The 15,462-nt window shown below is 38.7% G+C and overlaps 3 protein-coding genes across 7 annotated transcripts; 1 reads left to right on the forward strand and 2 right to left on the reverse strand.

Annotated features, from left to right (window-relative positions):
• Positions 1-999: 999 nt before the first annotated feature.
• Positions 1,000-1,771, reverse strand: LOC109180909 (oligosaccharyltransferase complex subunit ostc-like). The gene has a single exon (XM_019330624.1). It carries the CDS (start codon positions 1,708-1,710, stop codon positions 1,180-1,182), a length of 531 nt encoding a protein of 176 aa, XP_019186169.1. The 5' UTR covers positions 1,711-1,771; the 3' UTR covers positions 1,000-1,179.
• A 3,016-nt stretch (positions 1,772-4,787) lies between these two features.
• Positions 4,788-10,512, forward strand: LOC109180877 (polyadenylate-binding protein 7). 4 transcript variants are annotated; one of them, XM_019330577.1, is made up of 11 exons: positions 4,789-5,259; positions 6,318-6,436; positions 6,529-6,722; positions 6,837-7,096; positions 7,190-7,296; positions 7,381-7,570; positions 8,053-8,342; positions 8,490-8,618; positions 8,805-9,008; positions 9,148-9,330; positions 9,978-10,512. In XM_019330577.1, the coding sequence occupies exons 1-11, from the start codon at positions 5,061-5,063 to the stop codon at positions 10,011-10,013; spliced, it is 1,911 nt and encodes a 636-aa protein (XP_019186122.1). In that variant the 5' UTR covers positions 4,789-5,060; the 3' UTR covers positions 10,014-10,512. The 4 variants fall into 4 exon arrangements, with proteins under 4 accessions (XP_019186125.1, XP_019186122.1, XP_019186124.1 ...); XM_019330579.1 differs by having other exon boundaries at positions 9,148-9,261; XM_019330580.1 differs by lacking the exon at positions 9,148-9,330 and having other exon boundaries at positions 4,788-5,259.
• LOC109180878 (probable DNA replication complex GINS protein PSF1) lies at positions 10,252-13,102 on the reverse strand. Of its 2 annotated transcripts, XM_019330581.1 has the most exons (7): positions 12,966-13,102; positions 12,589-12,701; positions 12,284-12,351; positions 11,468-11,581; positions 11,194-11,356; positions 10,628-10,774; positions 10,252-10,546 (listed from the first exon to the last, which is right to left on the reverse strand). In XM_019330581.1, exons 2-7 carry the CDS (start codon positions 12,661-12,663, stop codon positions 10,520-10,522), a joined length of 594 nt encoding a protein of 197 aa, XP_019186126.1. In that variant the 5' UTR covers positions 12,664-12,701; positions 12,966-13,102; the 3' UTR covers positions 10,252-10,519. The 2 variants fall into 2 exon arrangements, with proteins under 2 accessions (XP_019186126.1, XP_019186127.1); XM_019330582.1 differs by lacking the exons at positions 12,284-12,351; positions 12,966-13,102.
• Between the last annotated feature and the right edge of the window lie 2,360 nt (positions 13,103-15,462).

The raw sequence follows: 15,462 nt of genomic DNA on the forward strand, positions 1-15,462 counted from the left end.
AGCCTGCATGGGTAGCTCAACTGGTCACAGACAGAGAAGCCTGCATGGGTAGCTCAACTGGTCAAGAAGCCTGCATGGGTAGCTCAACTGGTCAAGAAGCCTGGTCAAGAAGCCTACATGGGTAGCTCAACTGGTCACAGAGAAGTGGAAAGAAGTGTAGGAAAGACTAGACAAGAATACCTCCTAAAGGAAACCAACTTTTAGCTGCTAAACATGTTAAATACCTCCTAAAGGAAACCAACTTTTAGCTGCTAAACATGTTAAGGAAACCCTAACTTCATTCTAATGAATGAAGCATACTTTGCATACCACTAATTGTAATGTCCTACCTCACTTATAGGAAAGACTATAAAGACAAGAATACCTCCTAAAGGAAACCAACTTTTAGCTGCTAAACATGTTAAGGAAACCCTAACTTCATTCTAATGAACAAAGCATACTTTGGATACAACTAATTGTAATGTCCTACATCACTCCTCTCGGGGAAGAATCATTGCAGAAATATCTTTTTGTACCCAGAAGACAATGGCAGAAGTTAAAGAACAGGTGGAATTATGTCAAGCTCATCTTGGCAAAAGTGAGGGAAATCAATATCACCATAACAATGATATATTGGAGATACAAGAAAACGACTAAGAAGAGAGACCGAGTATCTTTCAAAAGAAAGAAACATTTCATTCCAATTCCAATTAACAACTTAGACTACATGTCCGCTTACTTCCCCTTTACTTAGTAGGCTAAAGGTCTACATTGAAACCAACCACTATAAAAGACTCTGTAATCCATATATATATTAATATATACTTCAGATCTGGCTGCTGCCCGAGCAGCAAAAAGTCTGAAGGCCACACTTAAACATCAAGACTTCATCTTTTAGTACTTTCTACAAGAAAAATAACAGCTTGATAGAATTAAACCCATTGCATCATTGTTCCTAATATAGTCTAACTGAGAATATAAAGAAGTGATACTGTTTCCTAATCATCAATAAACCATCCATCCCAGAAATCTAAGAAATGCATTATTAATAGAATCCAAAAGACATCAAATACTGTATTTCATTTCTCTAGCAACAGCTATCAGTTATGATATTAAAACAAAAATACTAAAGTCGTTTCATACTTGATAAAACTCATTTATAAAAAAATTAACAGAGAAGGAAGCAAAACAAGTACAGCGTCAGCGAAGATAAGCTGGGATCTTAATGCGAACGAAAAGCATACTCATGACATAAGCAATGAGAACAGAAGCAACTCCCGCGGATGCGAAGGAGATCCTTACACTTTTAGCACGGTTGCGATCCAGTGCTAGGTCGAGAAGCACGATCCCAATTCCACCCAGGACGAACATGAAGCCAGACGAGAGGCCTTCAATGATGTACTGCCCGTTGACCCGACCCGGCATGAACACGACGGGTCGAACGGCCCCAGTGAAACGGTCCTGCGTGGATCCGATGCCGGGAGGCTCGACAATGACGTCGTAGACGATCCCGGAGACGACCATGAAGTAGGTGAGGAGGATGAGGCTGTAGACGGTCATGGCGGAGGGGAGAGTCAGCGACGGCAGCTTCAGGCGGAGACGAGGCGGCCGGAGGAAGGAGTACGGGAGGATCCTGAGCAGGTGGAAAATTGGGTCGATGGAGAAGTCGCCGGCGTGATCCGCGGTGCCGCCGGTGGCGGAAGAGCCTAGGGTTTCCGATTTCGGTGGCATTTTTCGAGCTCACGACTTCTTTAGTTCTCTGATCCGAGTGAGACTGATGTATTGAACGACTCTTTTGTTATAGAGCTGATGAGTTCATTTCTAACCATTTCGGTAAAAACAAACTAACAAACGGTTAATTTTAAATATATTGGGCCATGTGGAAATCACATATCAGATTTTACCCTTTAATCCAGGCCCAATATGGATTGGGCTTTCATTATAAAACCACCCAACATTCATCTCCATGACTCCATCTCTTGAGTATGCAAATTATGCTCTGAGCACGTGCCCACCATGCACATGATGCGCACGAATCTATATCCATAATTTTAATACTGCACTGATTTAATTTAAAGTATAAATTTTAGCTCACCAAGATTCTAGAAATTATGGATCTACAGTATAAAAATTATGAATTTACAGTATAAAAATGGACCATGGTCCATACAATTATGTGGACAGAGTGACTAATCCCCTTGTTGAACTGTAAGTACCTCTCTTTGGGTGGGACAGTTGGCCTGAAATTTAAAGGCTGCTCAATGCCCAAAATCAAGGATCAAACCCTTGACCTTTGGTTAAGAATAAATGAGTCCCTTCCACTCAACCGCACCCCGGATTACTGGCTCCAACTCATGCTAGACTTTTGCAATGTCCCATTTTGTTCTACATGGCCAAAAAGGTCTCTTACCAATTTTAGAGAAACATTACTGTTATCAAACCCATGTCGTTGTAAATGTGTTTCAATTGTTAAAGGAAACAATTGCTTTAGCTAGGTTTCTCACTCTTGCATTATAACAATATTGTTTTTGTGCATTCATTCATATAAATATATAATACTTCCACATAATATTTTCTTATTTTTTAAATCTCAAATATATAGTACTAATAGAAATTGTTGCATTAATACGCCAGTCAGTTATTTTTCCTTATTTTGTCCTATTTTACCCTATTTTTAAAAATATACCAACCTTCTTTTAATATTTGTTTAATTATAATAAGCGTTACTACATCATAAGTCTCGTTAAAAAATATAATATATGGTTACACAAATTACAGATCATCCTCCTAGTAATATCAAAAGATAATTTATGAGGGGAGGTTTGGTCTGTATTTTTATATTTGATTATGTTTCAAAAGAAAAAAAAAAAAAAACACATATGGAAATAATGTTTTTTATAATAATGAAATAATGAATAGTGAATGAAAAATGTGTGGCTGAGGAGTCTCTGTTTGTTATGGCGCCTTTTCCTGTAAGCTGTGGCTGCGAAGCAGAGCCGATCCCTGCGCGTGTACGCATTTTGGAGCCAACCCAAGTAAAAAAGAAAAAATTATTTATTTACTAATAATGTCATTTGTAAAAAAAAAAAAAAAAAAAAAAAAAAAAAAAAAAAAAAAAAAAAAAAAAACAGAGCAACCCCATTTTTCTTGATTTCTTGTAAGGTTAAACATGAGGTGAAAGAAAGAGAGTATAAAAGAGAGGTTGTCTGGCAAGAGAGGTTTTTTTTTTTTTTTTTTTTTTTTTTTTTTTTTTTTTTTTGGTGTGGGATCCACTAAGAAAACAAGAAAAATTTAAAAGTTGAGGTTGATGCGAGTTAAGCGTTAGTTTCACACACAGTTGTGTACGCCCCAGCTGGACGCGTTAATATCTGTTTCATTTTTTTTTTTTGCTCTCCCCCATTTTCTCTATACTAATCAGTCTTGCAAAAAGATAATCATTAAAATACCAAACTATTGCTATTGATATAAATGGACGTTAACACTTAAGTGTTGTACTTTGATTATGAGGAAGTCCACATCACTACTCGAAAGTATTTTTGGATGAAAATAGTTTTGTGATCATAATTTGCAAATGATTTAATGAGGTAAATCAACCTAAGTTGTTCATAAATAATTGGTTCAAATCGAGAAAATTAGTGGACAATTTTCACACATATAGAGTTAAATTTTGAACATTGTAATTACCAAGTCAACTGTCTAATATAATATACTCGGTTAGAGTTGCCCCCAATATAGTGGTATCCTAATTCTACCTTTATGGTGATTGATAATGGCATGTTAAATTTGATAATAGTTGACCACTTACTAAATTGCTCTGTTAATAATGTGTGAATCTCAATATACAATAATCACATTTTACTCATTAAGCAACCCCTTCTTGATTATTTTTAAGTCAACTTTCATTAATAAAATAATATACATTGATGGGGAACATTGGAACAATATGAATGAATTGAAAAATGAGATGTAATAAAAATAAGGATTGATTCATAATTTTAACAAATGGCTTTAATATACTTCTGAACAGATAGGGAAAACACCCCCCCCCCCCCCCCCCCCCCCCTCCCCCCAACAACATAATTACTTGTTTGTATGTACATGTAAGTTACGTTACACATAGTCATCAATATCTAATACACGGAAAAAAATGCATTCATCAATTATGGAGTTACCAAAACTATAATAAATGATGCTAAGGTGAAAATAGGCTCTTGGGGTGGTAGAAATTTCAGAATGTTTGAGTTAAGGTAAATATAAAGGTATTTACATACTGGAAAAAGTTTTTATACTAAGTTATTATTAAGCATAATTTTGAGATAATTGTGTAATTGTTTATAAGATTGATATGTTTTGAGATTAAAAGATTGACATTTAAACAAGAAGTAGGAAATCAATAATGGGTGTAAGCGAAACATATTTATAAAGAGCAAAATAAAGTTAAAATATTATATGAAGACTAACTGGTCAATTTCTTATCGAAATGTTGCTAATCTGTCAGTTTATAATTAAAAATTTGGATCTTGATGCACTAAATTAATATATTAATGTGTTTAATTATAACTTTTAAAATTTTGAAAGCCTAATTGACTTCTTACACAAAGTTAGAGAGTTTATTTGACCATTTCTAAAACATTATAATGAGATTTAGTGAATTTCGATCCTTACGCTCCTTTGCGAGCGTAACAAGAGCCACTCCCCTACGCATTTTTGTTTCTTCTGAGCGAAAACGCCACATCTCCTGTGCCCATGCAAAACCATCACCCCACCCCCCTAAGCCGTCATTTACAGTTAATACTCATTGCTCTCAATCCAAATTCCCGCAATTTGCTTACTTGATTAATGTTGGATTTCATCTATTTTTTACGTTTCCATAATTACCCTCTTTAATCCATCCTCATCTTCTCAACTAAACCCAAGCCAATCCCTTCCTTTATATACACCTTTGTATTTTTTCTGTTTTTATTATTTTATTTTTCCCAAACCCAAACGCCTCTCTCTCTCTCTCTCTCTCATCTGTGTTCCGTTGGAGTAACGTGCTGCATTCCGAGCTCCAACGCCGTCGTTTTCTGCTGGAGAGACCAATGGCGGCTCCTCAGACGCCCGTGACGACGCCTCCGGCGTCCTTATACGTCGGCGACCTCCACCCTGACGTCACCGATGACCACCTCTACGACGCCTTCTCCGAGTTCAAGAGCCTCGACTCCGTCCGCGTCTGCCGCGACTCCTCCACCGGTCGCTCACTCTGCTACGGTTACGTCAACTTCATTTCTCCTCAGGATGGTATATCACTCCACCTCTGTGTGCCTGCTTGTTGTTCTGTTTACGTGTTAGCCGTGTGATTGTTTTTATACGTAAATTGTTTTTATACGGCAATGCAGATTGATCTGATCGGTTTCTGGTGCTCCGTTTGGTTTGAATTTAGTTGATTAATAGTATTTTTTTTGCTGCTGAATTTTGATTCAATCCTTGTGTTCAATTTTTTGATCAATCAATCATTGGATTTAAGAAGACACGTGTGTTTATGATATAGAGGAAATGTATAAACATGTGTGTCTGCATACCAATGAAAATTCAGTAAACCTCAGTTTTCTATGATCTCAGTTTGTTTATCAATCTAGTCCTGATTCTCTGATGCTTACTTTGATAAATCGATGAAGAAAAGGCTAAACGGTGGAGATCATGGTGCCTGTGTAGTGTGTACTCCAATTATATATGGTAGAGATCATGGTGACTTTGTTCAATTTGACTTATTTATAGTGCCTGCTCTGTGTTTCTGTACTTCCTTCTATATCTGATTGTTAATGCATTGCAGTGGAATTGCCTTGCGAGCATTTAATTTTGTTAATACCTATAGAATATAGTACCATTCAGTTTCGTGCTAGGTCTTTTGATAATTAGCATTTCTGTTACTCCATAAGTTATAGTCATTATGAAAATTGTCTGACAGTAAACTGCATATATGATTGCAAATATTGGATTATTGATTCTCAATAACTGTTTTTTTTTTTCTTTTTTGTCTGTTGCATGTATAATTAACTACCTCTGACTTTCTTATTAATTGCTGGTTTTGTTGTCTAAGTGCTGGACATTGTTATTTTTCCATGCAATTGCTTTAAAGGTTAAATGGGAAAGTTGTTAAGCATTTGATTTTTTGGTTGTAGACATGTACCTTATTCTTATGTCAATGGCCATTTAGGATTTGTGCACTAGCTTTTTATTAACCAATTATTGATTGTCAATCATGTGGCTGTACATGATCAAAGTCTTGGAATCTTTGTTAGCAGCTTCCCTTTTCTAAATTTATTGTTTTATTTTTATTTTTTAAAAACATGTTGTAGCTGTACAAGCTATTGAGCTAAAAAACCACTCAACTCTGAATGGAAAAGTGATAAGGGTTAGTTGGTCTCGACGCGATCCTGATATTAGAAGAAGTGGAGTAGGGAATGTATTCGTTAAGGTACATTAGTACATTCTGTATCTATAATCTTCTGAAGATTCTAAATATGTCTGGTTTGAAATGTGTAATTGAGGTTCACAATTTTGCTGCAGAATTTGAGTGATGTTATCGATAATACAAAGCTGCAAGAAATGTTTCTGAGGTTTGGGAATATTTTATCTTGTAAAGTTGCCATGTCTGATGATGGAAAAAGCAAAGGATATGGCTTTGTCCAGTTTGAGTCTGAGGACTCTGCTATTGCTTCTATTGAGCAGCTCAATGGCTCTCTTGTTGAGGGAAAGCAGCTGTATGTATCATTCTCTATTTGTTGGCCAATATTGCAAATTTGCAATTGCTCTTTTTTCTTATATCCACACTTGTATATGTATATCTGAATGTTTTATACTGACTTTTTGAATAGGTATGTAGGCAAGTTTATCAAAAAGAGTGAGCGCATTTTACTAAGTCCCGATGCTAAGTACACAAATCTTTACATAAAGAACTTGGATCATGACATCACAGTGGAGCATCTCAGGGAGAAGTTTTCTGAATTTGGGAAAATTGCCAGCTTGGCCATCTCAAAAGATGTGAATGGAGCTTCAAAAGGTTTTGGATTTATTTGCTTTGAGAATCCAGATGATGCAAAGCAAGCACAAGAAGCTATGGATGGAACACAACTTGGTAAGTCATGTGCTGTTAATGATGTCAACATGTCATACTCAAATGTTTTATTGACTGCTGTACCTTTTAAACATTATATGTGTGCATGAATAGGCTCGAAGAAGCTTTATGTTGCTAGGGCACAAAAGAAAGCAGAGCGTGAACAGATCCTGCAGCATCAGTTTGATGTGAAACGGAAAGAACAAATAATGAAATTCCAGGTAGCTTTATTTCTGATTTGATTACTTGAATGGTGCACCATCTGTCATAATATTTTCTCACTGTAGCTCACTTGAACAATTCAGGCTTCAAATGTGTATGTCAAGAATATTGATGATGGTATCACAGAAGATGAGCTGCAGGAACTTTTTAGCCAATGTGGCTCAATTACTTCTGCAAAACTTATGCGAGATGATAAAGGAATGAGTAAGGGCTTTGGATTTGTTTGCTTCTCCACACCTGAGGCAGCCGTTAAAGCTGTAGCTACTCTCCATGGTTAGTATATGTGAGATTTTATTAGTTGGATTTCTTTGCTTTTATTATTATTATTATACTGTTATTATTATTTTGTAGTTCTGCAGAATTTCAAGGCAGATGCACATATCTCTGATTGGGGCAAATCTTTTTGCATGTGTATTCAGTAGAAGTTATCTGTATTTGCCTTCAGTTATTGTGCAATCAAGTAGCTCCTTTCCCGCTAGAAGGGCAAAATCTGGTTTTCAGTATTGAATAAGAAGAACCGGCATTTCTTATTTGCAGAATTTGAAGATATATTTGATTCCATACTAATATTCTTCACATTCAAAATACTTCAAGACTTTATTAGTTGCTCAATGAATTCACCTCTAGTCCTTTTTAGTATTATTATTAAAAATTTACTGCGGTCACAAAAACTATGTATTGTCTGATTTGTCTTTTTGAGCTGTATTAAATCACCATAGCACTTTTTGAATTTGGTGTATGTGGACAATCTGCAGGATTTATGTTCCACCGAAAGCCTTTATATGTGTCATTTGCTCAGAGGAAAGAGGAAAGACAAGCACAGTTACAGCTACAGTATGCACAACGTATGACTGGACCGCAAGGATCTTCAGCTATTTTCCCTGGCAGATATCCGCCTATTTACTACCCAGCACATGGTATTGTTCCACCAGTATCAGTAAGACCGGGTTTGGTGTATCAGCCTCTAGGTATGAGGCCAAGTTGGAGAGCTAAGGGCTTTGTAAATTCAACTAGACCTTCCTTTCAAACTTCTCCAGTTCCTATGGTTTGTCCTCGCCATCATTCCTTTTTTTAATATGTTCATGTTAGTCAATCGACATGCAATTTAATACTCTTTTGCATGCTCAATGATCTGTATTGAGTTTCACTATGACATTGATTGGTTTGCCATAAATATATATATCTTTTCCAGTTTCCCAATGCTACTAGACAACATAGACAGAACAGGGGAAGGGTGCAGGGAAATATCCCTGCTCAATATGCAGCGCATGTGCAGCCAACTCAATCAGTGGCTTTAGCGAAAGAATCTGTCAATCAGCAGGTAGGCCAAATTTCATTCAATTTTGTTTGTGCACATAAAAATTTTGAGATGTTGATAAGTTTTTCATTTATGGTTCTTTTCACTGGTCAAACCACATTTACTAATCTGTTTCTTAGCTTTTGAAGAACCTGGTGTTCTTTGGAGCTGAAAGATGTGTCTTTCCTAATACACATGCACAATTTGCAGCGTGCTGGGCAGGGGAAATATGTGTCTAGTGGTTCATTGCATGACATGAACAAGGCATCTACAGCGTCAACTGCTGTGCCCATTCCAGATGGATCTGGTGCTGAAGGACCAGAAATGTTGAGTAGTTTGCTTGCTGCAGCTTCTCCTGAGCAGCAGAAACAAATACTTGGAGAACGCCTTTATCCACTTGTCAGTGAACGCAATGTGAGATTCATTTTTATTTCTAATTTCTTCCCTTCTGGCTTTCTCTATAGATCTCCTATCTTATAAACATTCTAATGTAAGAAAAACTTGTTGACAAAGAAAAAGTAAGCATTTTCTATCCTATGTTATATATATATAGCCTGATCTTGCTGCAAAGATTACGGGAATGCTGTTAGAGATGGACAACTCGGAGCTCCTCCTCCTGTTAGAGTCACCAGAATCACTGGCAGCCAAGGTGGAAGAAGCTCTGCAGGTGCTCAAACTCTCTAAGGCTAAAATATCGAATCCGGATGCCATTCATCCTAATTATATTTCTGCCGAGGTTGCGGTCAATTGAGAAAACTCTTTTGTCTTTTTCTTTTATTCAAACATAGAGATTTTGCCAGGCTAGAGATACCATGCGGCATTTATCTCATTTCAGTCCTTTCAAACTGTAGACTATTTCTGTTTCAGCAACTTCGCTAACTTCTCGATTTAGAGTTTTACTTTAGTTTCATCAAAGTCTCTTACTCGCTTAATTAGACCTTTTTTTTTTTTTACTTTACTTTTGTTTTAAAATATACTTGCTATATGTCTACATACCAGAAGATGATTTTAATTTTTATAGGCCCTTCATATATAAAACTACCAAGTCTAATCGTATTCAGCCAGCTTGGGCTAGTTGAATTGAGCTGCCTATTTCCCAATCCTTTCATTTCTTCCTCAAACACTTGCCTTTTTTTTTTTTTGGTAACACAATATGAAGCCTATGGACTAGGAAAACGCGAGGGCAGTGGTGGGCCGTTATATTTTTAAGCTATTGTTTGGAATGATTAAACCTGACAATCAAATCCTATACAATTATAATCAATCTGGAAAACTGTTGATATTATTATCTTTATTGTAAACAATAACATATATATCCGAATTGCTGCAAGTTTTATGTTTAAACCAGAGCCTAATCTTTTGGTTAAATGTAATTCATTGCAGGGAGCTGATGCGCTGAAGTTGCCAATCCAAATCTAAGACAACCAATTAACCAAAGCTCGGGAGGCCTATCTAGTATCTAGATATAAAATAATAATAAAGCACCTTCTCATTATCTTTAGTTACTAACTTACTGACTTACTGTATTTATTATGTACTCCGTATTTGATATATCTATGTAGTGCTTGATGCTTTAGTTTATCACATTAGATTACAGAATCATAAAGATGGCATTTCTATGGACAGCGCTGATTCCTGATAAAAAACGCTAGTGGACTGAAAACACTTAGGCCCAACATTGGTCGAGCCTTTAAAGGCTTGGCTTTACTGAACAAGTTTTAGAATATTATCACCTGTTCCTATTTTGTGAGGTAAACAGTTTTATACACTCCATAAATTACCATCAATTACAATTACAGAAGCCACTAGCAATCTCTAGGAACTAATTCGTCAGCTCCCTGCAGTCACACACACTCTATAGTCATGGTAACAGTGATATCTTTGTATGTCAATGAATTATTAAAAAAAAAAAAAAAAACCACCAATCAACTTGTGAGCTCCTCCATTAAGCCCTGTAAAACGTATAGCTAAACATCATGAGAATTTGATAGTGTTTTGAGTAACCAAAACTGATCTGAAGAGTGGAGAATCACCTGCGCTATATACTGCTCTGCGTCAGTTCTTCTAAGAAACAGAATTGCATGCCGAGCTAGGTTAGCTAACTGATCACTCAGCACAACAGTACCAATGTCCTCGAGGACCCTCACTTTGATGTAGGGATCTTTCGGTGGCACCATATCCTGGAAAAATATTGATAACATGATGATTACAATACTCGTAAAAAGCCTTACCCCCAAGTAAGAGTCTCATAGTAGAGGCACAACTTGGTCCTAGTTCGGATTAGTCTCAGGTGGTGGAGATACTATCATACTAACTACTAAGTGTTATATGCCAAAAAACAATAACCTTCAAGAATGGGGAAGAAGGGGAGAAGAAACTAGTATCCAAAAATGAAATTAGCAAGGAGTTCACATGTCATTAACCAGGCAAAACAGTCCTGAAAGAACTTTGTTGTAAAAAATTCTCTGATTATAAGGTGTAATGTGTTCATGTTGAGAAAAAGTGCCAGAATTTTGACACCTATTACCATATGCTCTATACATATATGTTGTTTTGATGCTTCTGTTGGAAGTGTAATGTCTGAGGATGAGTTTCTTACCACTCCCAAGTCAAGATCAAGTTTTGACATGTACTCCTGTATAGCTTTAGAATGATTCTTGAAATACTCCTTCTCTGAACTACTCAGCTTCTCCTCAATTTCTTCTGGGAGTACCCGCTCAAGGGTCCATCCTAAACTACGAATAACTTCTGCTCGATTGTATCTATTATGGGAAGAAACAAGAGAAGATATGTTAGTGAGGATATGTACCCAGACAACAGCAAACGTCATAATTCACCCATTCAAGCAAAAATGATTTTAGAAAGGCATTTACACATAAGCCATCAGACAGCGTTTATTGCGGATTAAAGACCGGAGATGAATCAGAGAACCATAGTAATCAGCATCTTCAGATGGTTGGCTAGTAGAACTTTCAACGGGACCAGACCTGAAGAAAAAAGGGTACCATTGCATCATAGTAAGAGCAAACATCTGGATAGCATGATTTTAAGGTGGCAACCTAATTTTAACATAAATGGACAATGTTCAAGCAAGTACAGGTCACAAATTGTTCATGTAGAATATCCATAATCATTCTATAAACTTGACCCTAAAGACATTCACTAGTAAACCATGAATAAAACATTTATAGTCATGCCATTTTCTTGACAGAACTTGAAACTAAGATGAAAGAAAACATTAGATATTGAATACACAAAAAGACTGCTGTTCCTACAATGTACTTTCATTATTATCTCCTGGGATCAAAAGGCTGTGGTATCCTATTTAGTTAAGCTTGGAATGCCCAGGTACAATCAATAGCCTTGCTGGAAAACTTGTTTCGCCATTAAAATGGAACAACCTCTTTCCAGTCCCTCCATTTCCATATCATCTCGATAGCCAATAACAAAGTTAAGAATAGTGGAGGCATGGCTTTTAACATAAATGTATTTCGTACAATTTATGCAGGAAGTAATGAAGTTTATCACAACATCACAGGCAGCAAGTGAATTATAGAGTACTATACAAGATACACATCTACAGCAGCATGAAAGGAAACTGGGATGAAATAACACAATAAGAGCATGAAAAAGAACAAACAGGAATTAAAGGAGACTCAGTCAACAAGAAATCCACCCAAAAGAGTTACCTAAGCAGGGATTCAAGATGAAGGAAATGGCTATTACATTCTTCAATTACTTGAGTAAACAGATCACTCTGCATAGGAACAAAACAAATCAAACTAAGGGGCTAGCCAGCCAAGTTGGTCAGTCTGTTTACCCAGAAACACAAAGTTACAAGTTCAACTCTAAGCAAGAAAGGCCTATTGGCCCGGCCGGGCTTACCAAGTGCACACACTCAGGTTTCCCTCTTAGCTCCAAAACAAATCAAACTCATCATAAAACACCCAAGGTATACAGCCCCAGATAGTGGCATAAGAAGAATGGCACTTACATTGTAAGCTGCAAGCTGCCCAGGTTCACCATCAGCAAGTTCTTTGACTAGCTCACTCCCTTTTTTTCCATACATCTTATGCAATCCAGTGATCTGCACGAACACCCTACAAACTGCACCAAAAATCCGTTCTTTTAAGCATTTCATCTAGCACGTAAACTACAATGGTTAACGACAACTAGTTTAGAGCGTAATCCGCTGTAATATAATTGGCCCACGAAGACATGAAAACTTTGAATCCAAACACGACAAATTCTTAATTATCGACGACACAGAACACCTTGAAATCGCGAGATAATGGTGGTTTAAATTGAAGATCGAAACTGCAGGCAAAGATTTCTTATTTTAAAAAAAAAAAACGATGAAAATCAAATTACCTGAAACAGATAGCTGCTTTAGGAGATGGAAATTCTACCGAGATACATGAACTTGCGAACAAAGAATATCAATACGTGGGTCCCCAATACGTGTCGACAGCGAAAAAGAAGACTATGAATGCTTTGGCGGGAATTTATTTGGAGAAGGCGGCAATGCGCATTGACATTTTAATCTGTCAGATGGGCCTCCAACTCTTTAACAATGGCAGAATGCAGCCCATAAAAAAATCACGAAATCTTCTTTCAAAAGGTTGAATTCTCAATCCCAAGGCGATAGAGCATTTGACAGAATGTAAATCACGGTAACTCAATAATTCAGTGAACATAGTCAAAATATCTCTTTTCCCAAATCACAATGACTCAATGATTTAGCTAAGCTTATGCGGGCAAAAATCATGATATCTACCATACTAATAAGATGTCAATAAAGTTTGGTTTATAACAGAAATTAAAATATATATTTCCAGTTATTGATGAAATGAATGATTCAGACACTAACCTAGGGTTTCTCTAGGTTCTCCCGTCGATCAATCAACAAGCTCCCTGCGGTGAAATCCGAAGCGACGAGAGGCAGTAATCTTTGGCCTGCATGCGCGATGACGTCTGTACCAGTGGAACACGATGTGGCGGGAATAACAGCCAGGTGGGCGGATATTGTATTGGAGGAGGAGGCTTCGGCCTTCATGCCGGCCGAAGGAATGGACACGGAGGAGGCGGGTGATGATGTAGAGGAGTGTTGGGGGGTTGTGGGGAGGTTCTTGACACGGAAGCTAGTCAGGTTGGAATTTATGAGTCAGGTCCTGGCATCGGTATGGCAGCCTGTGAGCGGAGTTGAGGCAACGGAGGTAGAACCGGGCAGGTTCCTATTCGTTTTCCATCACGTAACGGACATGGAACGTGTTCTCAATGAGGGGCCCTGGGCTTTTGATAATAGCACGTTGGTATGCAAGTAAGTCCCGGACGGGGTCATGCCGGTTGATGTGGTGTTGAACACGGTGGACCTATGGGTTCAATTGCATGGTTTGCCGAAAGGATACTCGTCCAGCCGGATCTTGGAACAGATTGAAAATTATTTGGGAACGTTTGTTAAGAGTGATGATCGGTTCGACAATGTCCCATGGAAGGTGTTTCACCGGATTAGGGTTTCGTTGTCTGTTGATAAACCCTTGAAAAGGCGGATGAATTTCATTAAACGGGACAAGACGAGTTGCTGGGTAACATTCAAGTATGAACGCCTACATACCTATTGCTATTTTTGCGGGATGCTTGGACATTCATATCAATTTTGCCGTGGGGCCAGGGATTCGAAGCTGCCAGTGGAGGAGTATTTGTACGGCCCGGAATTGCGGGCAGGGGGTGGCCGTGGCCCTAGGCCGGTGGGCGGAAGTTGGCTGCTGCCGCCGAAGCAGCACGCGGTGGGGCGGAATCCGAAGGGTGACCGTGGGCAGGTGGGACGGTCTCCGGGGGTTGGGAACCGGGTTGATGAGGTAGTAGAGGAGGAGGTGGTTGCGGTGGCTAAGCGGCGCCGAGAGGAGGTGGGTGGTGAGGGACGAACGTATGAGGGAAGGGATGTTGTAATGACCGAGCTTTCAAAAAACTTGCAGCAGGCGGGTACTGGTTACCAGACCCGCCCGGATCAATAAGTACCCTAAGCTGGAACTGCCGTGGCTTGGGTAATCCACGGACGGTTCGCGAGATTGTGGACATGGTGTCCCGTAAGCAACCCGACTTTGTATTTCTGATGGAGACTAAAGTGGCACGCGATCATGCAGAGCGATTACGTGTTAAGATAGGTTATGAGGGGCTGTTCTATGTTGATAGTGATGGGTTGAGTGGTGGTATAGCCTTACTGTGGAAGAAGAATTGTACGGCCCGGTTGCTAAGTTACTCAACGAACTACGTTGATGTTGGGGTAACTATTGCCGGCTTTCCAGAATGGCGAATGACGGGTTATTATGGTTTCTCGGAACGAACGAGGCGTACTGAGTCATGGGATCTCTTGAGAGCACTATCGAGCAGGTCAACCCTACCATGGGTTGTCATTGGAGATTTTAATGATTTACTATATCAGAATGAGAAAAGAGGGGGGAATCCGCATCCGAATAGCCTCTTACGCGGTTTTGGGGAAGCCATTGAGGACTGTGGGCTCGCTCAGTTGCCTATGAATGGATATCCGTACACATGGGAGAAGGGGAAGGGGACAGCAAACTGGATGGAGGAAAAGCTTGATAAGGTCTTAGTGATAGATGAATGGCGGGGTGTGGTGACGGGGGCTAAGGTGATGAATCTGAGAACCCGGAAATCTGATCATTCGGCTCTCTTTTTGGGAATCCGTGAGACCGGTGGGGGTGTTGGGCCTGGGAGGAGGGGGTTCCGGTTTGAGATGACATGGTTGCATGATGAGGGACGCAGGAGTGTGGTAGAGCAGTCTTGGCAGGAGGGGAGGAGCCAGGGTTTACAGAACTGTATTCAGTACTGCGGGAACCGGTTAACACGA

Source organism: Ipomoea nil, unplaced genomic scaffold (genome assembly GCF_001879475.1).
Source record: "Ipomoea nil cultivar Tokyo-kokei standard unplaced genomic scaffold, Asagao_1.1 scaffold1043, whole genome shotgun sequence".
NCBI lineage: Eukaryota > Viridiplantae > Streptophyta > Magnoliopsida > Solanales > Convolvulaceae > Ipomoea > Ipomoea nil.

What these genes read in the sequence shown, in the direction of transcription:
- LOC109180877 (XM_019330577.1), top strand. Translation starts at nt 5,061, where the DNA reads ATGGCGGCTCCTCAGACGCCCGTGACGACGCCTCCGGCGTCCTTATAC. An exon ending in CTTGTTGAGGGAAAGCAGCT is followed by an intron (nt 6,723 to 6,836) that starts GTATGTATCATT and finishes CTTTTTGAATAG; the next exon opens with GTATGTAGGCAAGTTTATCA. An exon ending in CTAATTATATTTCTGCCGAG is followed by an intron (nt 9,331 to 9,977) that starts GTTGCGGTCAAT and finishes AATTCATTGCAG; the next exon opens with GGAGCTGATGCGCTGAAGTT.
- LOC109180909 (XM_019330624.1), bottom strand. Translation starts at nt 1,710, where the DNA reads ATGCCACCGAAATCGGAAACCCTAGGCTCTTCCGCCACCGGCGGCACC.
- LOC109180878 (XM_019330581.1), bottom strand. Translation starts at nt 12,663, where the DNA reads ATGTATGGAAAAAAAGGGAGTGAGCTAGTCAAAGAACTTGCTGATGGT. An exon ending in CATCTTGAATCCCTGCTTAG is followed by an intron (nt 11,582 to 12,283) that starts GTAACTCTTTTG and finishes TTTTTTCTTCAG; the next exon opens with GTCTGGTCCCGTTGAAAGTT. An exon ending in TTGATCTTGACTTGGGAGTG is followed by an intron (nt 10,775 to 11,193) that starts GTAAGAAACTCA and finishes ATATTTTTCCAG; the next exon opens with GATATGGTGCCACCGAAAGA.